The 26,971-nt window shown below is 48.1% G+C and overlaps 1 protein-coding gene across 1 annotated transcript in view; it reads right to left on the bottom strand.

The window, feature by feature from the left end:
• NRN1L (neuritin 1 like) overlaps positions 1–20,023 on the bottom strand; it is a 128,089-nt gene extending 108,066 nt beyond the window's left edge. Inside the window, exons 1-2 of the mRNA XM_086945570.1 lie at positions 19,802–20,023; positions 9,847–10,052 (exon numbers count right to left, since the gene is read on the bottom strand). Of these exons, the coding sequence (XP_086801696.1) occupies positions 9,847–10,052; positions 19,802–20,023 (428 nt within the window). The remainder of the gene's footprint in view (positions 1–9,846; positions 10,053–19,801) is intronic.
• Between the last annotated feature and the right edge of the window lie 6,948 nt (positions 20,024–26,971).

Consider the following 26,971-nt stretch of genomic DNA (forward strand, 5'->3'; position numbering starts at 1 on the left):
GGATTTGCCAAAGTTAATACTGAGGTCCAGATTTGTCATAAATTTATAAAAGGAATTCAGCAGACTTTGCAAACCCACCGCAGTTCTAGCTATAAGAGCCGCATCATCTGCGTATAGTAATGCGGGCAGTGTATATTTCCCCGCTCTGGGTATATCTTTACAGGCTAGATCCAATGTTCCACCCAAGTTGTTAATGTATAAGGTGAACAGCAGGGGAGCAAGAATGCAACCCTGCCTAACACCATTAGTAATATGGATTTTCCCTGTACAATTCCCTTTTCTGTCATAACGAACAGTGGCGGTGAGGTCCTTGTGAAGGTCTGCCAGAAAGTACACAATGTTTGGATCGATGCCTATACTGAGGAGCTGGGCCCACAACTTGGACCTGTTCACTCGGTCGAAAGCCGAGGACAGATCCATAAAGGCAATGAATAGGGAGCCTGGTTTAGCTTGAGTATATTTTCCGATCAGCAATTGTAAATTTAAACTCTGATCGATAGTGCTCCTTCCTTTTCTAAAGCCATACTGAGTTGGGGACAAGGTATTAGTCTCCTCTAACCAATCATTGAGTTTACTAAGGACCACTCTCCCTATGACCTTAACCGCAGAGTCTATCAGGGATATGGGGCGGTAATTTCCCGGTTCCCCCCTGTCACCTTTTTTAAAAATAGGCACTATAACAGATTGGGACCAGGAATCAGGAATACCCGTTTTAAAAATGCTATTAAAAACTCTAGCTAAAATTTTGGACCAAAATAAAATATCCACTTTAAAAAGGTCGGCTGGGACCCCGTCCGGCCCCGGAGCCTTATTGCTGGTCATTTTTTCAATGGCTAAACCCACCTCTTCCTCATCCACCGTTAAGCTATACGGGAGCTGATGAAAACTAATCGTATCCTCAGCCCCGTTAGCTTCCTGCTCATACACAGATTTAAAGTGCGAGTGCCATTTATCTTCTTGGATGCCACAATCTAAATCGCTATTGCATGTATCTACAAAATATGGTTGATTTACCACGGCCCAGAATTTGGCGCTGCTTTTTAAGACATCAATTGAGGTCAGGTCGGCCCAGGCATCCTCTCTGATCTCACGCCGCCTTTTCTCAATGGCAGTCTTATATGCTTTCCTAAGGGTAGCCACAAGTTTTCTATCTACAGGGCTAGATTTTAAAGCTAGTTTTAATTTGTGGTTGGCAGCAGAGCATTTACTGTCAAACCAGCCTGCCCTGTCCTGATTTTTCCTTTTGCAATGTTGTGTCAGGTTAGACACGATGTTAATGCATACCCTCTTATATGCGTCTAAGACCTCAGTGTCCCCCGCCTGGTCATTTAAACAGAGTTCAAGATCCTCCTGACTATTTAAACACAAGTTGCCAAAGAAATCCTCAGGAATTATTTTGCACCATTTAATTCGCCGTGCCTGATCAGTCGATCGTAAGTCACGTTTATCAACCAAACCCAAGCTAGTGTCATTAAGTTCTAATACATTTCTAACTTTAAGTACAACAAGATTGTGATCACTAAAATGGGATCTAACAACGGTATAACAGATAATATGACTACTGCAAGCACTGCTCACAAAAATATAATCAATAGTAGACCCGCTACCATGACCCGTGAAGGTTGGAATGTCCTCTCCCCCCCCAGAAGGCAACATTAAACCATTTTCGGCTAACAGAGATTCTAAGAAAACGCCCTGTTCTGAGTGTTCAAAATGGGTATTTTCATCATCAGGGGAACCAAAAAGAACGTTAGGGGGACAGTCTTCCTGGCAGCCGTGTACATTAAAATCTCCTAATAAAATAACAATACAATTGGCCTTCATGGACTCTTGAAACTTAATTAAAAAAGAGTGTAGCCTCTGCAGGTTATCAACTGAGTTTTCTCTATCAAAAGAGTTATAGAAGTTCACTAATAATACAGCATTTGAACTCCTATTTGTAATTAAGACTGCAAGGCAGTAAGGACTACCAGTGGGGATTTCTTTATAGGAGCCTGAAATTTTTGCTGATATCAGGGTGATCAGACCACCTCTAGCCCGCCCTCTCAGTGAATTTACGGCAGGGAGGGAAAAGGTGGTGTAGCCATCCAATGTAAGCAAGTTTTCGGTCACCCACGATTCTTGCATGGCAATAATGTCCATGGAGCCTATGAGATCTCTCCAGTGAGGGTCATCGATTTTGTTCCTGAGGCCCGCTATGTTCCATGAGGCCATAGTGATCCCCTGCCTGCCTTCTTTATTTCCATCAATTACAGACAAATCTGTCCCCCCCTCCATGAACTGTTCTGCAATGGAAATTTGCTCAGTACTTAGGTCAGGGTTTAAATCTTCTGGGGAGTGACTACTCTGTGAGGTGGTGTGTGGGGAAGTTAGAGATTGTGTTGCATGGTGACCCAGTGTTTGTCAATCTACCCAGTCCATAAAGGACGGGTGATCGTAATGATTGAACGTGGGGACATTGAAGTAATTTTCCTGCCCATTTGCGTAGTGATGGTCATGGTGTGGATATTTGTTTTGGGGGCCCGCAAAAAAACCACCCTGAAAAGGACCAGCTCTTCTTCTCCTGACCATGGTCCACCCGTCTTCCCCCCCCTCCTCCCAGCCACGTGATTGAACCTCCCAGGGGGGATTAAACCTCTGTCTATGATTGAGCTCGTGAGGGCCCTTTAACCAACTCCATCTTTTGTCCGGTTGGTTCCCTTGGACGTAAAAATAGGAGAGAGGCCTAGCCGTGACCGTACTCGCCTGATGGCGCGGGGTACCGGCACAAATGTAGTTTACTGTTTGTGGGTGCTCAAAGGTGACCACCACGCAGTCACCTTGTAGATTTTTCCTATTGCCCCCTACCCAAGGTGCTCTCTCCACCATTAAGATGTTACTAGGCATGCCGGGCGGTAAAGGAAAATTTTTAGACAGCCAATGGCACACCTTATTTTTTAGGGTTTGGTAAGACTCCGTTTCAGTTTGCCCAAGTTCAGTGACCCCTGTCAGGATGACTACATAGGAGCATGCATCCGGGGGAAGATGGATGTTTCTCCGTGATTCTCTCCTTTCCTTTGGTGTCTGATCCAATTTAGGAGTCGGGGGTACAGGATCTTTAAACTTAACCTGCGGGGCAACCTTAGGATTAACAGGGTTAGGGACTAGTTTAGTGTCAGGAGTTATTAAGGAGGTGCCCCCAGTGGTAATAGAATTAACAGGATTAGTGGGCGCACTTTTTTTTAGGGATGGGGTATTCTTGTTAACCAGCGGAGGCTTGTTCATGGGCTTTTTTACGGGGGGTATCTTATTATCCAGGCTGAAGCTAGGGGCGCTTATATCTTTATGAATGTTTTTTAGGATGGTTTCTAGACAACGCAGCCTTACTTCAATAGGTTCAAGCAGGATTTTTAACATTTGGAAAATATTGTTATTTACCAAATTGAGGCTATTCCTATCCTCGTCGCTTCTAACGTGGTTGTCTACATCGCCACCTAGATCCAAAATTTCCTCTAAACTACTATCTATAACTGTGTCATCTGGTAAGCTTAAAGACATGGCCACATTGGTATGTTTGGGACCATCAGTGTCAGCAGTGTTAGTCGCCAGGACACTGTTCGGGTTTAGGGTCACCAAGTCTGGGGTAGTCTGGTCTAGTTTCTCTGTGTTCAAAGCTTTCTTTCGCTTACGTGTGACAGGTTTGGACTTTTTTTTGGGTATTGCTCCCTCTTTCAGGCCCCTTTCAAGAGCGTTTTCCAACGAAACATTTCCAGGCTCATTTAGTGAGCCACTCTCAGCTAACAAAGCGAGATTAGGTGTTGCCTCCAAACCTTCTTGTGAGCTAATGTCGTCATGAGCCCCCTCATTATGTACAATTGCTAAGGTGTTAGGATTTGTTACTGCGTGTGGAGTACGGGCTTGTGCTATGAGGCCTAGAGAGGATCTCCTGGCTAATGCCAGATCTTGAGATACCCTTCTATCCATTAAAATAATCCCCTGATCTATTAAAGCATGGGTCCGAACAATAAAATCATCAAGGGTACCCGTCAGTTTTTTGGCTCCAGCAGCTGCCATGCTTCTGGTCTCTCGACAGTTCATTACAGTCCGAAAAGAAATAATACAATTACAATGCAAGGCAGCCGGGGTTACGTGTAAATAATGAGATATGAGGCTCTAATGTTAGTCCCGATAAAAAACACAAATATACCAGTATGCAGACTTACAATTGAGTAGTAGTGGGTCCGTTAGTCCGGAATGTAGGGCGGCCAAATGACAAGAGGTGTGGCCCAGACCAGGCTCCTCAGGCCTCTGAGGGCCACAGAGGGCCCGCCCTTTGCCCGGGCTTAGCCCCGGGCGTCCCGCACGCGTCCCGCGTAGCGGATATCAGCTATTGCTAATGAGGAAATGAGGCGGTTGGGGGCGGGGCTACCCGGGAGAGCGTCCAGGTGCAGGGGATGACTACACAGGGACTCCTGGGAAATGGAGTCCCTGTCCCTCACCTGGTGCTCGCAGCCCGGGCCGAGTGTTTCCTTCTTCGCCCCTGTAGAGCAGCCAAAGTTCTCCCCTTTTCCAAAATCAGCCCAGCAGAGCGGGCGATGCGGGACCCGCGGAGCGGGTTCCGCGAGGTACGGGGATGGAAGGCAAAAGGTCAATCCGGTAACAGGAACGATGCAGGGGTCATCCACAGAACTCCCTGGTCGGCAGTAGTCAGTCTCAGCGTTTCCCAAGTTGCTGCGGTGGACGGCAGCTTTTACTCCGGCGGTCGGGGGCGGGGCTACCCGGGAGAGCGTCCAGGTGCAGGGGATGACTACACAGGGACTCCTGGGAAATGGAGTCCCTGTCCCTCACCTGGTGCTCGCAGCCCGGGCCGAGTGTTTCCTTCTTCGCCCCTGTAGAGCAGCCAAAGTTCTCCCCTTTTCCAAAATCAGCCCAGCAGAGCGGGCGATGCGGGACCCGCGGAGCGGGTTCCGCGAGGTACGGGGATGGAAGGCAAAAGGTCAATCCGGTAACAGGAACGATGCAGGGGTCATCCACAGAACTCCCTGGTCGGCAGTAGTCAGTCTCAGCGTTTCCCAAGTTGCTGCGGTGGACGGCAGCTTTTACTCCGGCGGTCGGGGGCGGGGCTACCCGGGAGAGCGTCCAGGTGCAGGGGATGACTACACAGGGACTCCTGGGAAATGGAGTCCCTGTCCCTCACCTGGTGCTCGCAGCCCGGGCCGAGTGTTTCCTTCTTCGCCCCTGTAGAGCAGCCAAGGTTCTCCCCTTTTCCAAAGTCAGCCCAGCAGAGCGGGCGATGCGGGACCCGCGGAGCGGGTTCCGCGAGGTACGGGGATGGAAGGCAAAAGGTCAATCCGGTAACAGGAACGATGCAGGGGTCATCCACAGAACTCCCTGGTCGGCAGTAGTCAGTCTCAGCGTTTCCCCACTAATGCATACAAACTCAAGGCAGGACTCAGTAAGACCGTAGCATTACTCTCTGAAGAGCCGGTAAATATCACTAGGTAATAATCCTTGTCTAAATGATGGGTTTCATCTGAGCCAAAACTTCATATGTCGGGTAGAGGACAATAATTCATGTTAATTGACCGTTTTCAATTACAGCAGTGCTCGCTGCACAATAATATGGTAGCTCAGTCACCATCCTTGGTCTCCTGTCCCTTTAGTCAGGTGCCTGTTTTGGGAGTTGCAGTTGAGGGCCTACTGTACCTATAGTTACAGTAAGTGTTGGGGAATCTGATTGGCTGCCAGGCTCCACATTGCAATGGATATCAATAAAGAATGCCCCATGTGATACACAGCAGCACTAAGAATTGTATTTGAATGGTTTATTTTAAAATGGAATGATCTTGGAATGTACAGGTTACAAATTTCCACTGTTGCCCATTATCCCTTTGGCGCCTCTAAGTTTAACTAGCACTACTCATAGATAAGCCACTTTTGAGGCATTTTCAGACCTCTCTCAATGCACTACGGTTCGGCCCTGAAGCATGCACAGGTACCCCACAGCTGAGATGCCCAGAGAGACCTCGAAGGGCACCATTATGCAGTGGTTTTTATGGCCAGGTGCTGTCAGGTACTCAATACCTGCTCTTCTAAATTCCACTTAAAGCGCTGTGCTGTGGTTTTCTCCGTGCACTGCTATTCCGGTCCAGTCCAGACCTGCAGCGTGCACGGAAATGCAGCTGTTGAGCTGTTCCCAGGGCTCCTATGGTGAGCCTGCTGAGGTGCGCCAGAGCAACTATGTCACTGCTGAGAGGTCCAGAGAGCTCTCATGGTGCCCCTCTCTCAAGTGCTGCCGGATGTACGGCTATCCAGGTCCTAACACGCGCACAGAGCTCCCTGAGCATGTTCTTCAGTTACCCCCCTCAACTGTCCCTTCACCCAACTCAATGAGCCTTTTCTTCAAATGCTCACACGTTAATAGGGCTGTCTCAGACATCTCCAGAGCTTTCAGGTCCACAACTTCAAATCAGCGAAGGAACTCCACTTCTCAGCCTTTTGTGGTCGGTAAAATGGGTGCCAATGAGTTTAGAAATAGCACTTGTTGTAAAGTGTCTCAAGGCGCCTCCCTTTGAATGTGCTGTACGCCCGTTGTCCATTTCAAGGGCCTAACTCAAGCCCTTTTGTAGATCACTGATGAGCGTAATTACTTACAGTCTTCAAAGCTATCCAAGCATTGTGGGATTTGTATGTTTTATGAAAAGAGAAAAGCAAGCACTGGATGGGCGAGAAGAGCACGAGGCAAAGAAACTCTACACATTTCGGATTCCATGCAGCAATCCCATCGGTGTCTCCCACACCCGGTACTTAATTTGCACCGATGGGCCCACCAGCGCTCATTTTTTTGGCCTGGCACTTATTTTCACTCACCAGCTTTAACTCACAGGAAGAGAGTGAAAGGGGAGAAAGATGGTAAACCATGAAAAAAGGAGAAAGCAGGAAACTGCAAGAGAGAGATAAAAATCAGGGGTTGCCTGGTGGTGGATTAAAGAGGCACAAGATGGAACCCAGACTACACACCCCTGGTGTTCGGCACCCCCACCTTGATATTCGGCGCCGGCCATGGACCTTCGGGCAAAGCTTTGGGCCCCTGCATTTATCCTTCTACAAATGAAGCACTGAGCAGGGATCTCTGTGTAACCTTCATCTCACACAAGGGAGAATCTGTGGCTAGCAACATGTAGTTGTAACATCAATGGACTGCACACTATGCAATCAGTATTTATTTTACACATTTTATGTTACAAATGTTTACAATTTGTAGTACAAGGAGCTATAACTATTTGCACACAAGTATCATTTATGGTCTAGTGCCGCAACTGACTTTAAAACCAAGGTCTGTAAAGTCAAAGGTAACAATGAGAACATTTATATTATGTTATTAAGAAAAGCTCCTTCTCGAATGGGAAGTAGGGCACAGGGGTCATTGGGCAATTAACATGCTACCGTCCCACTACCTCTTTGTCCAAAAACAGAAAAAGGTGCCTTCCAAGAGTCTGTAGAATGGATTTTCAAGAAGAAAAATAAGCTAAATATGTATAGTTTTACCAAATATTGATCTGAAACCGAGAAGTGGTATGTTCAACAAGGACGCATGGGCAGTGTGAAGAGAAACATGCCACGTTCTGAGGACATTCCCCCTTTCCACCTGAGAACCAATAAAAAGAGAAGAGTCATATGTTTGCCCTGGTCTTGGAATTCACCTTTGCTCCCATCTAAAAACAAGCATCGGCAAACCCAATAGGTCTGACATTGGCTACCAATGCTTTAGCTTTGCTAATGCTTGTTTTGTTTTGTTTTGTCATTGCTTTTATAAAACTATATTGGTGGATAAGCAGTTAATAACAGATCATATCTGCACCCCTAGAAGTACTTCTCGAATGGATGCAAATGTACTACTTTTAAGAATTCACAAACATTGGCAGTAGTAAGCTTGGAAAGCTGTGCTAGTCTGGGGCTTCCAGGTATACTACTGGCAATCAAACACCCAAAAGGTGGTGGGATGAATGCTTGCAAATAATCTGACTACTGGGAATCCCTCAGGCATTCCAAACCATTGTTTTTGCCCACTGTGCCACTCTAGACAGAGGGCCTGATTTAGGATCTAGCAGACAGAGTAAATGCAGACAGGGTGAAAGAGGGCTTTACTGCCTTTTCTGACTGTCAAATTTAAAGATATCTTCCAGCTCTGTAGATAAATCTATACAATGGCAGGAACCGTTGTCATGTCGGTTCCTGTCAATGTAGGAAAAGTTTAAGGAATGACTCTGTCAAACATGACAGTTGGCCGTCAAACTTTTGCAATGTTTAGTATTTTTCAAAAACAAAAAGAAAGCAGGAGTATGTCTTTAATTTTTTTTAAAAACGAATGACCTCCACAACAGTTTTCTTCCACGGTCTAGGGGTTATTTTTTTTCTTTTTTTTCTGCCTGCACCGTCAGGATATACCTCAACGTGACAGACAATTAAAAAAAAGCCTTCCGACGGTCCTCTCTAAATAGGACGGATGGTCAAATGGCTTACTTCCAAAAGCACCTACTCTATCAGAAGTTCAGAGGAAGTTTTATACTGACAAAGTAAATCATACTCAATTGGCGTAAAAATTGCGATCCATCCGACTCAAAATTGGGTGGGTTTGGCGGATTGGGTACTCCATCACCATTGAAACAGGGTACTTTTTCTGCAATCTCTAAGGCTCACCCAATGCAGATCACTACTGACCCTGGTCCTCTTGGGAACAGTCCATCCCAAACCTTGGTTACCTTACATATTCACTCTGCGGCCCACTGCTTTTCTTTGTTTGGTACCCCCTAAGCTATGCCCCTGTCTATAATAAGTATATTATGCATATAATTTTAGTAAAATCAAAAGGTGTTGACTAACATCAGATCTAAAACAGAGCTCATGAATAGTGAACCATTAATAGTTATCCTGAATTTGGGTTATCCATGACAGCACAAATTATTTGACATTGACATTGTGAACCTCCAAATAAGTGACTGAAAAATAAACAAGTGAAAGCGTTTCCGCTGGGCGCGGAAAGTGCGAGAATCATGTGTGTAAAAAATAAGGGGCATATTTAGAAGTCCCCTGTGCTGCCGGTGCTTCACTTTTCGTGAGGCACCGGCAGCATATCTTGCTGCACCATAATTACAAGGATGCAAAAAGCATCCTGTGTGGCTTTTCCTGTCCTTGTAAATACAGCCTTTTTACACGCAGCACTTTGCGTGAAAGGGGCGTTCCATGGGTGTTGCCGTGGGTGTGCCCACGCAACACCCATGCAACCTGACATATTCACAGATTTACGAGAAATTGTGAACCTGGGAATGCGTCAGAATGCTGCGCCTCCGCAGGGGAGGTGCAACAAGCAGAAAGATTTTCATTTCTCTTCGTTTTTTTCTCTTTCGATGCATGCTGCATTCTGCAGCACACATAGAAAGAGGAAATTACCTCTTGTGATTGTTTTTGTGCAAGAAGGTATCCCTTCCTGCAAAAAAAAATCTTGTGCAACTCAGGCACCTGTTCACCATTGTGCAAGGTTGCCTGCGTCGGCGCATGGCAGTCAATTGTGCACCACGCAGGGGGGGCACAGGGATCCGTCATATCATTGTAGATGTGTGCTTTGTACGCAACTCAGTGCGGCGCAGCAAAATGGCTTGAGCATCGCTCTGAGTCACTTCATTGTAAAGAAGGTCCATAGTATTTTCTCAGCAGTAGCCTGTTCTGAGCCATCACCGGTGTATGACCAGACACATCTCTGCTGAAGATTTCTATTGTCAACATCCCCTTTTAGCAGCGGCATGAGTCCAGCATTCACAGCCACCAACCCCCCTATCCCTCCCCCCCTCTTGGAGCTCCCCAACTCACTTGCATATGGTGTCCAGTTCTTCGGCCTCCTCCTTTATTGTCTTTTCGTCCGCGTCCTTCAGCGTCTGCACATTCTGGGCTATGCTGTCCCCCAGACTGATCAGGCACTCCGCAAAGCCCTTGTAGATGGTGTCGCACTTCCGGCTGGCAGTGACCACTGGGCTGTACGCTAGCACTGCAAGAGACAAGAGACGGGGGATTTCAGCCTATGAGGAAACAGTTTGTAGATTTCTAGGCCTGTCAGCCACACAGAGGCTACTGCTCATTTCACCTGTATAGACTTGTAAGATGGCGGCCTTCCTAGCCGCTGCAGGGTGACCATTCATAATTTTCGATTCAAAGCTTTCATTGGAGGAAGTAATATATGATTAAATCTTGATGCACATGGCTGAGCAAAATGGAAGGAAATGCTTGCCCTCATTAGTCAGAAAGTAAGTTAAAACTCCAAGACCATTAGCTAATGAATGCATCCAATTACCGGGGTCCCCAGAGCTGAATGTTATTGAAACATACTACATAATAACAGTGTCTACAGTAGTTCCTAAGGACGGATCAATACCATATTTTCAAGATACTGACATACGATAAAGTCATGTGCAATACATCTAAATCGAAGTCATTTGCAGAGTTATTGGCTACCTAGTCAACCAGACAAGTTTTGGTAAAGCCAATAGGTGGCCTTGGCAAGTTTGCAATGTTTGTGTTTGTTTATTTTGTCAAATATATGCATAATGAAAAACCTTTGTCAAATATATAATAAAGATATAAAAAAGGAGTGGCCCCCGCAGCACAGGCACACTAACCCTGGCACTGAGGTCCACCACCTTTTTAGGCGGCAGAACTCATGTAGTCAGGCAACATGCCTTCACTCACAGTGTACAAAGACCAATGGATGAAATGGGTTGACCCATTGCCCCAAGCCCTAAACTGTAGCGGGCACAAATGTGAATGACATTTGAACAGACCAATGGATGAAAAGGGCTAGCCAAAAGCTACTGCATGTATGTATACATGTAACTATATGTATGTACATATGTATGGGTTGTTATTATTATGTTTTGAAAAAACATGATAACGACAATAAAGCTAAAGCTGTCTCTAGGTCATGCTCAAAACTAAACTGAACTTTCCAGAGTAGAAGAATAGAACTTTTGGAGTCTATGGGGGGGCAGGGCATAAGGAAGTCTCTAACAAACAAAGGTCCCAATTCACAAAGGTAAACTGAGACAAAAGTCTAGCGTTACGACTTTGGGTATTCACAAAAGGCATTTATGAGTAGACGCTGTGGAGGTTGTTGCTGGACCCTGTGCCTTTGGGTCTGTCTCTCTACTTGGGCTCACCTGTGTTGCCGCTGCCTCTCGCCGCACCCGCTTCGCGGCGTGAAGGAGGAGGGAGACGCAAAGCGAGGTGAAAGTGCTGGGAGGCGCCCGGAAGGACCAGCAGATCGGCGCTCAGCAGGGACTCGGAAGACCAGGAGTCCCTGCTTCCCCAGCTGCACAGGCGGACGCGCCCACATTCAGACACGCCCCCGCCTGACCAGGTGAAAGGGCGCGTGTTCCCTCATTCTAGCGGGATACTCCTGGACGCTGTGGAGGTTGTTGCTGGACCCTGTGCCTTTGGGTCTGTCTCTCTACTTGGGCTCACCTGTGTTGCCGCTGCCTCTCGCCGCACCCGCTCCGCGGGTGCCGCTTCGCGGCGTGAAGGAGGAGGGAGACGCAAAGCGAGGTGAAAGTGCTGGGAGGCGCCCGGAAGGACCAGCAGATCGGCGCTCAGCAGGGACTCGGAAGACCAGGAGTCCCTGCTTCCCCAGCTGCACAGGCGGACGCGCCCACATTCAGACACGCCCCCGCCTGCAACGCCCTTACATATTGAACAGCTCGACGCTTGGCGGGACGCCGAGCGGGACGCCGAGCGAAGCCCGAGCAAAGGGCGGGCAGTCTGTGGCAGTCAGGGGCCGTCAAGGCTGGGCTGGGCCACATCCCTTTCTCTTCTACCAGCCGTGAGGACATACGCCCGGTGCCTGTCCCCGCTCCGTTGCTCAAACCATGTCTACCCGTTCAGGAAAGCCTCTCAGGAGCGAAGTTGAAAGAGGATCAAATGCCGCAAGTCCTGTCATAGGAACAATGGACCGTTTTATCACCAGGGTAGCGGCGGTGATTGAAAAGGAGATCGCTATGTCTGAGCGGCGCCTATCTGAAGTTTACCTCCCCTCAAGACGCTCATCCTTGGGGGCAGTCGCCCAGTCGCTCACACCAGCCATCGTCCGGGTTCAAACAGGTACCCCTCCTAGTGTGGTCAACGTTCCCTCAGACCCCCCCCCAGTTGATTGGTATAGAGCAAAATATAGATAGGCTGGAAAATCTGGCCGCTCTTTTACCTATAGTTACAGTGGAAGACGGTGGCCCTAGTAACTTGTCCACATCATTACCACCTATTCCCACAAGTGATGTCACCAGAGATCCTGAGTCCCCGAAATTGCTTGCATCCCCCACAGTTATATCAGATGGGAAGTTAGTTGGGGCTCCACTTAACACCGAAAATCCTGACATTAGGCAGGAGTTTCTGCCCATAGGTAAAAAGCCGCGCAAACGTAAAAAGGGTAGGCTAGTGAGACAGGCCGCCCTTTACCAAAGAGTAAGGAAGTCTCCTGTATCTAGTACGAGATCCACAAGGGGTGTCCCTATGTTGAACGAAATCGACAAAGAAGGGGATGTTCTGATCTCTCCCAAGGGGCCACACACAGCCAAGGTCTCAAAGCCACCTGACTTAGTAGCAGTTGAAAATATCCTGGAGAAGGTATATACCCTCTTGAAACCGTTACTAGCACAAGTCAAGGGTTTAGGGGAGAGGATTGACAAACTAGAGCAGTCAACCCTGGACGGCTTTCACTCTCTCAAAACAACAATTAAGCAAACAACTAGAATGACTGAAATTAAGGATTTGGGTGCAAAGGGGAATGAACAAACAGCTCAGAGAGGCCCTAAGTCCCTAACATCTCAAAACAAAGCCGTTCCTAATAATCCAGTAACCCCAACTCCTAAATCTCCTTCCCATCCCAAAGCAGGCTCAAGTCAAAAGGGACCATCAACGCATATAGAGCCTGATAAAAATAAGCCCAAGCCTCCTCCACAAAAGCAGCAACAGATAACTGGTGGTAAAAAGGAAGTCCAACAAAAACCAGAGGGGAGTAGCAAACCGAGCGGTTTAACGACAAGGAAAGCCCCTAGGCCTGTAACCCAACATTCTGCCCCATCTACCTCCCCACCGGCACCCAGTAATATAGCACGACGGATCCCCCCGATTAACCTCCCACCAGACTGTCAACCTTTTGTTGCTGTCATGGTTAATGTGCCACCCCTAAAGGAAGGCCAGTTGGAAAACCATCAATCACTCAAGAACAAGTGTATCCACTGGCTGAAGGCAAATAAGCCAATCCCCCTGGGTGTGGACGGCATTATCTTAAGTGTCCGCAGAGTGGGATGGGTAGGGCAAGGGAAAAAAATGCAGGAGGGGGATTGTGTAATTATAAATTTCCAAGACCCCAGAGTAGTACCATCTAATTGTACTCCTATTAAAAATATGGGGGCCCCGGGGGTTAAATTGGTAGATCTTTCGTATTTTTATCCTAGACACCTTGTTAGCCCAAATGGAGGATGTGTAAGTTCCCCCATTTTTGGTCCAAACTGGGCTGGGGTTGTAGGGGGCAATAGGGAGAACCAAATGTGGGCAATAGGCCCCTGCTGACTGGAAACAGTAAGCAGAGAAGACCCAGTAGGAGCACCATCCAACCAATCAAATCTTGTAAGTGGGTTGGGAGACTCTATGGCCATTCCACAGGATCCCTGTTCTCCTCGGATATCTAGGAGGAGTTCTATGGATAGGGGCATTCAGCCTCCCAGCGACCCTCCAGCTGTGACGGACCTAGCCTTTAAGGTTTTCAGCTGGAATGTCGCAGGGATTGCAGGAAAACTGGCTCTTCCGGATTTTACTGCATGGGTTGACGAGCACTCTTTGTGCCTCTTCCAGGAAACATGGAGCTTGGTCCCGGTCCACAGAGTGGGATTTTCCTCCTATTCCTCCACTGCGCGAGTCTCGGAATCTGGGAGAGGGCGACCTTCGGGCGGCCTTCTCATCTGGGTCGCGGCTTCTCTAAACTGCAGAGTAGTGGAATCTCCCACATGTTCCCCGGACATACAAAATATCACCCTTATAGATCAAAGGGGAAGAATTGTTTTAAACGTCTATAATGTGTATGCCCGGGGTACAAAGGGTGGGAGAAAGTCCCCAGTAATAGCGCTCCTCGAGACCCTGCTAAACAACACCCCATATAAGACACGCACTTTGGTTGCAGGTGATGTGAACTGCACGTTCGAACCCTTGGGCTCAGACGTTTCCCTCGACCAAGATGAGGAGGATGCTAGGCGGGGGATCCCGGCACTGGACATCCCACCGATTAAAAGGTGGACAGAGGTGGCGCTCCAGATATACTCCCTGAGTCTTGAATTTAACCTAAGGGCAGTGAACGGGAGAACTTCCTCGGATAGGGGGGGTGCCCATACCTACAATAGACCAGGGCACACCTCTAGGCTGGATTATATTCTAATAGATGTGTGCTTATGGCCTTATGTAAGGGACATGCAGGTGGTCCCTTCGACAGAAAGTGATCATAACTCACTCTCTCTAAAAATGGAACAGTGGTGGCAACCCCTAAGGAGGGCCAGCATTAACCTGGCACCCGTACCACCAGATGAATCGGAAGTCTCCCCATGTGGTAGAAGAATAAAATGGGCGAAACTGGTTTTATCCGGGAAAAGGTTGGGGAAATCCAATCCCATTTAAACCATGCGAAAACATCCCTCGGAACGTCCCTAGAAGGGGTGGGTAAAGCGAGTGGGTGTTTTGTCTCCCTGATTGAAGCCTTAACCAACGTGTTTACCCTGTACCCCAAAAAGTCAGGCAATAAAGGAACTAAAAAACCAGTTGACGGTTGGTACACCCAAGCATGTAGGGGCCACAAGGCAAAGTTAGTTGAGGCGATCAAATCCAAATCCCAAAGCATGGTCCAGGAAGCAAGGAAGGCCTATAAAAAGTCCCTCAATTTGGCTAAAAGGGAGTGGGAAGACAAATATTGGGAAGACCTACTACAGGCTAGTAAAATTAGGGATTCAGGGGCGTTTTGGAATCTCATAAGTAAACGGAGTAAATCCGATGAAGCCATGAGACCCTGTAACATCCCGCCTCAAAGCTGGGTAAAACACTTTGGGTCCCTATACCTCCCTCCAGATGGGGAACTGTCCGTGGGAAGGGACCACACATTAGTAATCGAACCTCATGCCTATGACCTCTTCACTCCCTTAGAGATCGAGGGGGTTATAGGCTGGGTAGCACCGCGCAAGGCACCGGGCCCGGATGGCCTTCCGGGTGACCTCATGAGGGCTTACCCAGCGGAATGGGGAAGGATCATAGCAGCTCTCCTAAATGATATTATGAGGGGAGGAGTAGTGCCAGAATCCTGGAAAGGGGCGGTGGTGGTCCCGATTTACAAAAAAGGGCGTAGGGAGACCCCGGGCAACTATCGCCCCATAAGTCTGATAGACTCCACCCAAAAGATAGCTGGTAAAGCTATCCTTGGTAGGATTCTCCATTGGGTGGAGGAAAATAAAATCCTATCAGACTTCCAGGCAGGTTTCCGGGCTGGTATGGGGACAATAGAGCAGGTGTTTAGGCTGTCCCTTTTGGGGTGGAAGGTGGTGGAACTAGGCAAGGGTAGTCTTTACTTAGCCTTTATAGACTTGAAGACTGCCTTTGACCTAGTCCCCCGGGAAGAGCTTTGGAGGGTGCTTCATGAGTTGGGATTACCACCTTACATCTTGTCCCTTCTCATAAGCCTTCATGCCCACACCGTTGCACAGGTCCGCTGGGGAAAAAACGGAGAGCTCACTGAAAAGATACCAGTGTCCAGGGGCGTAAGGCAGGGCTGCGTCTTGGCGCCCACCCTATTCTCATTATATCTGAATGGGGTGGTAAAACATCTACAACAAGAACCAGCCGACGCCCCCTGTCTTGGAGGTGTCCGCATCCCAACCCTGCTTTTTGCGGATGACACGCTCCTGATCTCGAAGACCCCACAAGGCCTGCAGAAATTACTAACACGATTCCAGGAGTTCTGTGTTGCAAAAGGGTTAATAATAAACGTGGACAAAACGAAATACTTAGTTGTAAATCCACCTAAAAAATTGGGCCGCCCACCTACACTTAATTCTATCCCCCTAGAGAAAGTAGCCGAATTCGACTACCTTGGTATCCGGATTACGGATAGGATGACTTGGGCAAACCATATTGACAAAATGGTTCTTAATCATAGGAGAGTAGGAGGGGCTCTCATGAGGGAATATAGGGCCTCAACCAGGAGTTCACTTACCCCAGTACTCGACATCTACAAGGCCAAAGTAGCGACATCAGCCTTGTATGGGGCAGAACTGTGGGGCCACTGCCGAGTGGATGCCCTAGTGACAGCGGAGAGTAAGCTTTTAAAATCCTTCATCTCTGTTCCACTGAGCACACCATCAGTTCCAGTGTGGTTGGACACGGGATGTAAAAACATCAAAGACCAGGCCCAGCTTCGACCGCTCCTGTTGTGGGCACGGATTTGGAGGAGCGAAGAATTAAAATCCTATGCTGATGCCCTGGGAGATATAATGAGCCAGGGAGGTTGGGCTAAGATAAGATGGTTAAGTGACACCAAAAAACTTTTGGAGAACATTGGCCTAGGAGATTGCTGGTCGTCTCGTTCAGCCCCCCCAAAAGAAGTTGTCAAGGCGCTTTATTGGAAATGGACTGCGGAGCGTCAAATTACAAACTCTAACCACTGCAGGTCCACTGCGGCCTTTTTACAAATTAAAGACACTGTGGCCTTTGAACCCTACCTGGACTTAATCACTCTCCCCTTTGACCGAGCTCTCTATTTTAAATTTAGAGTTGGTTCCCTCCCGCTAGGTGCTCTGGTATCGAAATGGTCAGTAGCGCCCCGTTCTTCTCCCAACTGTGCATGTTGCCCGAGTAAGGTTGAGTCCATTGCGCATATATTATTTGAATGCCCGGATTACGCAAGGCCTAGGAGTCTCTGGCTGAAACCACTCTGCCAAAATATGGGCACACGTAGTCATTTAGTAGCCTTGCGTATCCTAAGCACGGACACTTCCCCCCCTATTGTGTGTGGAACAGCTAAATTTTTAAAACAGTTTTGGCTTATTCGATGTAAGAGATTGTCAGTAGCTGTTTAATTCTCTTTTTAGTTAATTTATCAACGGTCTTTTATGTCCTTTTATCTCTTTTAATACTTTATACTGACTCTTGTGGCAATGTTTTATTTTTTTTGTACATTACATTGATTGTATTATAAATGTGCTTATAAGATATCTTGCATATCGAATAAAAGCTTATAAAAAAAAAAAAATTATGAGTAGTAAAGTTAGACTTTTGTCTCAATTTAACTTAAGTTAAGTTTTGGTCTTAAGTCTAACTGAAATCAAAACATAAGATAAACTGAGACCAAAGTCCAACGTTACTACTTGTAAATGCCTTTTGTGAATACACAAAGTTGTAAAGTTACACTTTTGTCTCAGTTTACCTTTGTGAATAGGGTCCGAAGTTTTGTGTCTAAGACACTCATCCTCAATGATTAAGAAAGAGGGAGAGGGACGACGTGCTATTTATTATCAGTGGCTAAGGGAAACATCGACCATTTCCACATGCAACCAACGCACCGTATCTGTCCAACTAACCTGTCAAAGAAACTTCCTACTTTCCACTGTGGCAGAACACCTCTGACTGAAATCCCTTTACAATTGGGCATGGGGTAGAGGCCTCTGGAATGACAGCCCCCTTTCAACTATCTCATGGATCCAAAGTATCTAACAGCCTGATTCATGCAGCGAAATAGCGCCCGCAATGGCTGCGAAAACGCAATTGCGGGTGCAAAACACGGAATCGGCATTCAAGTACGAAATAGCGAAATCGCAAAAAAATAATAGCGATTGGAATAGCGATTACGCTGTAATAGTCGCAGACTCCGGGAAGTCGAGCATTAGCGATACGGAAATAGCGACCAACCACGGAATCTGCGAAATGATTAGCGAAACGCAATATTGTCTCAATCGGCATTCATGAAAGAAATACATTAGCGAAAAAGCGCTAAATCGCACGTTTGCGCGGCGCAAATTAAGGACAACTCAAAGCAGGTGGTAACCATAAAAGCCATGATGAAGCTAAATTTGAAAAACTGTTAGCCAATCACCAACAGGTCCAGGCCTGACCAATCACACATAAGGACATTCAGCAGCAGCAGTAGGCGTTCCACAATGCCTGGGATGTACATGGTGGTGAGGCGGCGAAGGCTACAGCGAGCAGCACGGAGGAGACGCATGAGGCAGGCAAGGATTTACCGGCAGCGGGTCACCTTGCTGGGCCAAACCAGAGAATAGATTTATGCAAAATACAGGCTGAATGGGGAAATGATCACCTGGCTGATACAAGAACTCGACCCCATCATGCAGCACCCAACAAGGCGAAACAATTCTGTGCCCACACATGTGCAGATATTGTGCAGCCTGCACCTCCTGGCCTGCGGCAGTTTCCAGGGCATAGTAGCCGCTGCTGGGGGGATATCCCAGCCCACCATGTCACGCTGCCTCCACACTTTTGTTGACGGCATGCTCAGCCAGCTCCACCGGCACATCACATTTCCCACGAGCCAACAGGAATTGGACCTCACTAAACTACAATTTTATAATGTTGCCCATTTTCCCCATGTCCTCGGCTGCATAGACTGTACCCACGTCGCCATCTGCCCACCAGCTGGCACGGAGTATATGTACCGCAACAGGAAGTCCTACCACTCCCTCAACATACAGATGGTCTGCAATGCCAAGACCATCATCACTGACATTGTGGCCCAGTACCCAGGGAGTACCCATGACTCCTTTATCTTCAGGCACAGCGGACTCCACACACGACTGATCAGGGGAGAGTATGGGGAAGGACACCTACTTGGTAAGTACACTTTGTCGACAATGTCACATTGCTATGAAGTAACTGCGCTGCACAGGCAATCAACATCTGCTCCTCTCATTCAGGTGACAGTGGCTACGCCCTACGGGAATACCTCCTGACCCCGTACCTCAACCCTGCCACACCTCAGCAACGGCGCTACAATGTTGCGCACATCCGGACAAGGAACTGTATTGAAAGGACATTTGGCCTGCTCAAGAGCAGGTTCCGTATACTGCACAAGACAGGTGGGGCCATGTATTACAGTCCTGCAGCGTGCTGCCGCATTGTGGCTGTCTGTGCAATGCTTCATAACATTGCAACCAAGCGCCGGATACCAGTTGACATCTCAGGCAGTGAATCTGAGGGGGACGACCGGCCACCAGCACATGCGCACCATGCACGCGGGGAGAACCCAGCTGAAGGCCACAGACGTCGCAACCACATCACAGTGAACAGTTTCTAGCCCACCCCCTTCCCCCACCCCACATATCACAATTGCATGCAAAATGTAATGATTACACAAGGCGAATGTGTGCAGCAAAATAAATGTATTTGTTTGAATCACAAGATAAAAGGGTCATGGTAACAACTATTTTCAAAATCCAGTATTCCTGCATACTGCATGTAAAGGTTCATGGCAGGCTTAGCTTCAGCCTGCGCCTGTGTCCCTGACACAATGTCATTGGCGACTCCGGCGCACATTTCCCAGGCGCCTGTGAGGCTCTTCCTCATCCTGGGCAGCTGTACCAGGCGTAGCCCTGGTGCTGCGCCTAGGTGGGGGGGCCTGCGTGGCAGAGTTGCTGCTCACGCTGGAGGCAGCCTCACTCGCATCATCTCCCCCTACGATGGCCGGTAGCACAGGTGTAAGCAGTGGGATCACGGCGGTGGTCAAGTGCTCCAGCACCCGGGTATTCTCCTTGCAGCACTGGACCAGTTGGTGCTGCTGGGTCAGAGAGCGCCTTGACAGCTGGGTGGTGGCATTTGCTGCCACATAATTTGAGCGACTACAGCTCGACAGCCGGTTCAACAGCTGGTGGTGGCGCCTGCTTGCAACTCTGCGCTTCTTCACCAGCGCTGCAGTATTCTTCTCCATTGCCGCCGCCATGCGCTCCATGGCCGCCGTCATGCGGTCCACCCGCTCGCCGACTCCCGCCACATTGCGGCCGATCTTATGCAGCTGGAGCTGGATGGCTCCTTGCTGCTGCGACTGGCGCTGGTGTAAATGGAGCATTCGCCGCTCCACGCTCATGCAGGCATAGAGATGCCCATTGCCCCTCCTGCTGTTCGGCCGCTGTGTAGCGGATGTGGCTGGCCCAGATCGTGTTTGACGAGCTGCAGGTGGTGCAGCAGCTGGTGTTGCAGGTGCGGCAGGCACTGGAGGCACATTGGTGGTGGGCCTGGCCTTGCCAGCCGGTGGGCCTGCAGATGTTGCAGCAGGTAAGGTGGGGGGCCTGGCCTTGCCAGCCGGTGGGCCTGCAGATGTTGCAGCAGGTAAGGTGGGGGGCCTGGCCTTGCCAGCCGGTGGGCCTGCAGATGTTGCAGCAGGTAAGGTGGGGGGCCTGGCCTTGCCAGCTGGTGGGCCTGCAGATGTTGCAGCAGGTAAGGTGGGGGGCCTGGCCTTGCCAGCCGGTGGGCCTGCAGATGTTGCAGCAGGTAAGGTGGGGGGCCTGGCTGCTGGTGTTGGCGCAGCGGCAGGGGCTGGTGGCTGGGTAGCGGGTAGGGATTCCTCCTCCTGGGCCTCCTCATCAATCAGCAGCCTCTCGCTGTCACTGCTATCATCCGCACCTGTGAGGGTAAGTGGATACTCATTAGGTGCATGTGACTGTCAGACGTGCAGATGTTACATGCATGCTGGGTGACATTCCCTGGATGGCTGTGGATTTGCACACTTAGGAACCTTTATGGCCGCATTGTGGTACTACTACATTGTGGACATACTACGTCTCCCACAATGCCTCAGGGCATTTCCTGATGCACAACATAGGCATGATTAAGGGCCAATGAGTGAGCCTATTTGGTCAGGGACGGTCATAAGGGACAGGGTCGCAGTCGCATGCCACTTACCTTGGGTGTCTTTGGTGGGGCGGGAGGAGTCCAGAGTGGTCACGCCAACACATGCCTCCCTCTCCAAGGTGTCCTCTACCTGGTCCTCCAGGGGGGTGTTGGGTGGGACAGTCGGTCCACCACCTCCAGTGCATGATGCCTCACCAAGGCGCTCCGCCACCTTCTCCTTGGCACGCCGTCGGAGGTCGTACCAGCGCTTTTTCAGCTCCCCCAACGACCTGTCCGCAACGCCCACAGAGTTGACGCTGGAGGCAATCCCCACCCAGATCCTCCGCTTCTCCTGTTCTGGGACCCTCCTGGAGTTGGCACCAAAGAGCTGGTCGTGTTTGGCCACCACCCCTTCTATAAGGTTCTCCAGCTCCTGCTCGGTGAACTTTAGTTTGCGCTTGCGGCCAGCGCTGTTGCTGGGGCCAGGCAGAGGTTCGTCGGACATGGCGGTCGCTATTTCGGCCGGGTCGGGAGTCGCTAACGGAGGTTTAGCGGCAGCTTTCCGTCGTGTACACTCGAATTATAGCGTCACTGTGGTGTTTGGGGGTGGGATTTGGCAGCTTCCTGGTTGTGATGTCATCACGGTGCTCGGAATGCGTCTTCCCGTTTTCCAGATCCCGCAAGAATGCGACTCGCAATCCCGATCGCACGGGATTGCGAGTCGCAATCCCGTGCGATCGGAATTGCGAGTCGCAATCCCGATCTCTGGTGGCCGGAAATAGCGATTATTCTGCGTTTTTTGTAGGTCGCTAACGGCTTTAGCGCCCGCGTGCGAGTCGCTATTTTTTCCCCGAAAAGTACATGAATGCCGTTTTGCGTTTCCTCAATAGCGAGTCGCAATTATTCGCTATTAGGGACACGCAAAACGGCCCGTACATGAATCAGGCTGTTAATCCCTTGCGGCATTCACTAAACAATCGGATACTATACAGCACGCACTCCCAAAAGAATTGCATCTCGTTAGTCTGGTTACTCTTATAGTTGCATCTGAACCAGGAAGCTTCCTCACGGAGTGAGGGATGGGTCCTCGATGGATAAGGAATAATCCTGCAAGGGGTAGGGATTATTCCACTGAAATTGCAGAACTGACCATTCTCCCACTGGCATTTTTCTGGTGCACTGCAGGCTATTGGGTGCTTTCATAGCTGGGTGGGTTGACATAACACAACCAAGGAAGTAGCTATGGCCCTGCTCAAGTTGTGGCTTGCCATGGAGCTGTGATTTTCTGCATTGGGTGGTTGTATTAAACATCATTTTTGTTAGGGCTGATTTTGATTTCCAGTCTGGCCCTGAATGTTTAAGGAATAACTTTACAGAGAATCAGGGATGAGCTTGTAAGGTATGAGGGTTGAGCGCTCAAGATTAGAGGGATTCTTCCAAAGGAACAGAAATTACTCCTCAAAGTCTGACAGAAATATACAGGACCAACCCTTTCTGCCCAATTACAGAACCAGGGTACAACCAATTCTCTTTCTGTATGGGATGCACGCATGGATGGATGTCCTGTACCACTTCAGCAGATGATCTGGTGATTGTATTTTGGGCTGGCGACGCAGTCGCAGGTTGAAATCTATTGATATACACTGGAATGAGTCATTAATGTGGCAGTATTACCTGATTACCTTGACCTTGGATCAGCATTAGCTGTCATGAGGAGTACTACATGAATCAACAAGTGGATCAAAAGGCCAACACTAACAAAGGGATTGCTCATAACAGATTTATCTCGAACACCTAGAACCAAGAATGCATTTGACTTTGCAAAATCTGAATAAAGGACTTATTTTTCATTGTATTTATGTGTATGATAACTTCACTTGTTATACACTACGCTAAAGAGCACTGCACCATCTTCACCAATGTATAGCACAATACCGTTCAAAGATATTTAAATGTTCATCATTTCTGAAGCTGAAAGACCAGTGCTTATTTGTTTTTATGTAGATTATATCTACTGAACAACTTGTGGATTTCCTCCCGCTTGCACTAGCATTTGAGCTAAAATCCACAGAACCTTTGTTTTTGCTGTTCCTCAAAGTCTGAGGACTGGTCCTGAAGGCAATGAGGGAAGACCCTACAAGATATGAAGAATGATCCCTCATGATAAGAGACAGTAACCCAAAACACAAGCGGAGTGATCCATTTGTGAGGCATGGTCCTGCAAGGCCTAAGAAGGAAAAACCATTAGATACAGACTGGCCCCACTTCTGATGACTTAGAGGTTTGGAAAGACTCACTGTGCTGAAATGAGCTTCACAATACAGGCAGCAAAACTCTGGAACTGTCTCCCTGCACAGTAAAGCGGCCTGCACAACACTTGGACTTTCTGAAGCAGTAAAGATCAGGTTGTTCCCAAACACCTGAAAATCAAGGCGACCAGGACAGCTTTAAATACAAGGTCTCGAATCCTGGGGCCACACAAATCACTGATGGGGACCAGAGAATTATGGAATGCATGGTACTGTCCTGCACTTTTTACAGCACATCTTTCTGCATCATAGACAAGCAAAGAACAGCCTTAAGTCCACAATGACATGGGAAACAGCCTTTACAACAAGGCTTTTACCACGTTGTACCTTTACCATGCATTTTGTATCACACATGGATTGAGAATGCATATGGTTTTACAATGCATGTCTTACCACACATTTAAAGTAAGTTCAGGTTGTGGGGGGTCTCTCCCCACAAATGCATTGTTTATATGTATATAAACATATATTTAAACAATGCGTAGTAAAGGCATGTGTTGTAAAAGCATATGTGTTTAAAAATAATGTGGGGTGATAAAGGTGCGGTAAAGGCATGCAGAGTATTTGCCTGCATTGTTCCGTCATACAGCCAATGACCAATGATTGAAGGCATGCAGTCCCTCATGACTGTCACTCACCCCTCCCCATATAGGGCAGGCCATGCAGACACACTCCACCAACTATGCATACCTGCTTTGAGTCCAGACTCTCTCCAAAGAGAGTACTTCAGGGTCACCCCAGAGCTGTGAGGTGTTTACAAAGGTATCAGTGCTGATTATTTCAGTAAAGCTTATAAGGTATGATTCGGAAAGGTATGAGGGTGATCTTACAAGGTGGAAGCAGAGGGAAGGGAAAGAATGCCGCATTTAGTGCCACAGAATGTGCGCCCTGAGAAAATCCCCCTGCCCAGTCTGCATTGTTGAATGAAACCCCCGAAGAACTTTTTCTGTTTTACTTTATGTGCTGATGAAATCAAGTAGTAAAGTAAAGGTCTGAACGAGCAGCTCCTATTCGAGGCTAATGAGAATAAACCCTCAGAGTAGCATCTGCAAAACGCTAATTTCTCCAGTTCCTGCCTCGGCAAGCACCCACGTCTCCCCGGCATTTATCACACTTATCAACTCTAATAGGTGTCGCCTCTTCTGAGCTGTATGGATGTGTCCGATAGGGGCATTAAAAGGACTGGACTGGCTGTAGCGAGGTGTTGCAGCACTGCTGCAAAATCATCCCCTTGTAACAAAAGCGCAGCAGGGTTCCTGCCATCCGCCCTGCTCCACCTTCCTCCCTGGAGGCCAGTCGGACTGAATTACCAGGGCTGGTTTGGGGATCCCAGTCCGCGTTAACACAGGCAGGCACGGAGAGAGGAAAGGCAGGGGTCTCCCACTCTTTGGTTAGATGGTGAGCAAACAGAAGCCAAAAGTAGTGGCAGAGGAAGCCAATAGACTCCATGAGAGACTGGAGCTTGAATGCCGCCTCCTAGTGGCAGCAAAGTTGGGGTCGACACAGAGCACGTGCAGCTTCCACCACCATGCAGGAAGGAGGATGCGCACAGCGGCGTAATACAACATTAACGCATAATAATGTAAAGGATTCCAGCCCTGATTTAATAAAGTTTTTGAAAGTAACACAAACTGGATGCAAAGTGTATGCTGGGATTTACTAGCCAATGTAAACCAGAATTTGCGTTAGATAGTGTCCCAAAGTAACACAGAGTCGAGTATGAACTGCTTTGCATTACTTTGTATCAAGGGGACGTTTCATGTGTGTTCTCAAGCAACCACCTGTGGGTCTCATACCTGCAAACTTGAAGAACAATTTCACAGTGTGAGGGGGGAGTGGCCTTTAAGGGGGAAGGGCATTGTGCCAAGAAGCACCTACTAGGCACTTTTGAACCCCATCCCCAAGACCCTCCCCCTCCCCAAAAAAAACAATTGATGAGGCTGGTATCGATGTCATGGGTTGTTTTCACACCCCTTAATGGACGTCGGCAGTTCAAAGCCTCAGAAAAAGAGCTGGAAAAACACAATTTACAGTAGTTTTCAGCTTGTTATCCCTGCCACCCTGTGATATAGGCTCCTCATCGGAAGACCGAGAGATGGGAGCTGATATAGTGTGTCACACGGTGGCACCATGCGAGTTGGCAAGTATGGGGTCATGACACAAATGCCTAGCTATAAATATTTGTAGACAACGAAATTGCTCTAAAATATTGTGCCTCCTGAAGTAGATGTAATGAGGACAAATGTTTTCATTTCTTCTTTCTTTCTAATTTGCATGCATGCTGCATTGTACAGTAAAATTGTTTACGGATAGTTTGGGTTCTGGTGAGGATCCCTTCCAATACATAAACACTGCGTTTTGTGAATCTTTCGTACATCTAGGCAAGTATTTCTCACAAGCCCACAATTTGCACTATAGAATGTCAGAGGTTCTGAATACCAAAGATGCACAGACCTCTTTTATCTACCAGCAGACACCCCCTGCCCCTTAATCTCACTCTTTCAGGATCTTTTTTATCCTTTCGTAATTTGTTCGTTATTGCTTTTCCAGTTTACCGGTCCTCGTTCTTTCCTTCTTTTGTGTTTTTCTCTCCCTTGTTCTGGGTCACAATCTGATGAGGTAAACAAGCATTTACAATGCAATGGTCTCGGCATCATTAAAGGTAGAGCTATTGGCATTGCTCATGACATTTCTTTTTTTTTCTTTAAATCATAAATAAATGGCATTGTCATTTACATTGCCAATACACAGCACTCTGCACTAAACAGCACACAGCACTCAACAGCACACAGCACTCTGCACTCAACAGCACACACCACTCTGCACCTGCACTCACTGCTCTGCACACTCACTCTGCACTCACTACTCTGCACTCTGCACTCACTACTCTGCACTCTGCACTCACTACTCTGCACTCACTACTCTGCACTCACTACTCTTCACTCACTACTCTGACAACTTAGGGATAAAAGTACGTCAAAGATGACCTTTTCCAGACACAACACCAGTTTGGGTTCAAATAAATAGGGCACCTTTGTGAAATAAGGATCAATGATATTCGTTGCACAAGGCAATTCTCCGAGGTTTAAACGATGCTGAGAGCATAATGACCCATCCACCTGAGAAAATGTAGAGAGGACGATTGCAGCCGGTGAGCTCAGTAATCCACGGTCAGCCGGCAGGGCCAGCTTCATGGCAAGAAGAGGTTCTAGCTGTGCTCTAGGAGCTACTTGGGGTTGCCTGGTGAAGTGGAGAACCTTGGCACTAGAGTCCTGCGGCCTGCCTACTCGCAGGCAACTATAATGTCTACCCATGATCACGCTGCGGCTGGGGTATGCTAGAAAAAGGAGTACGAAAAAAAAAAAACAAGAAGCTTTAACTTCAGAAAGAAAAAAATGAAATTCACGAAAAAACAGTTGCTTCGCGGAAAGAAATTACTCGGGGCGCCCACTACCTTGAAAAAGGCCTTCCAAGAAAAAAACAAAATATACATGTTGCTTTTGTATCGGTGTTCGGTGAACCTTTAACATGGATTTACAATCCAAACAGCAAGCTCCAAAGAGACAGTTGCATTTATCATACAAGTAAAAACAAAGTCACGAAAAAAAAATGTATTTTAATAATTGATGCAGGCATTCTGAATGCTTCTGCACAGACCATCAGCGGCGTGTAGACTGCATTAATACTGCTTAAACATTGGGACTTGTCAGTATGGCTAACTCGATTTCAGAAATGTTTGCTGTATCCGGCCCATCGAAACAGTAACAGCAGCA

This window comes from Lissotriton vulgaris, chromosome 12, assembly GCF_964263255.1.
Source record: "Lissotriton vulgaris chromosome 12, aLisVul1.2, whole genome shotgun sequence".
In the NCBI taxonomy this organism is placed as follows: domain Eukaryota; kingdom Metazoa; phylum Chordata; class Amphibia; order Caudata; family Salamandridae; genus Lissotriton; species Lissotriton vulgaris.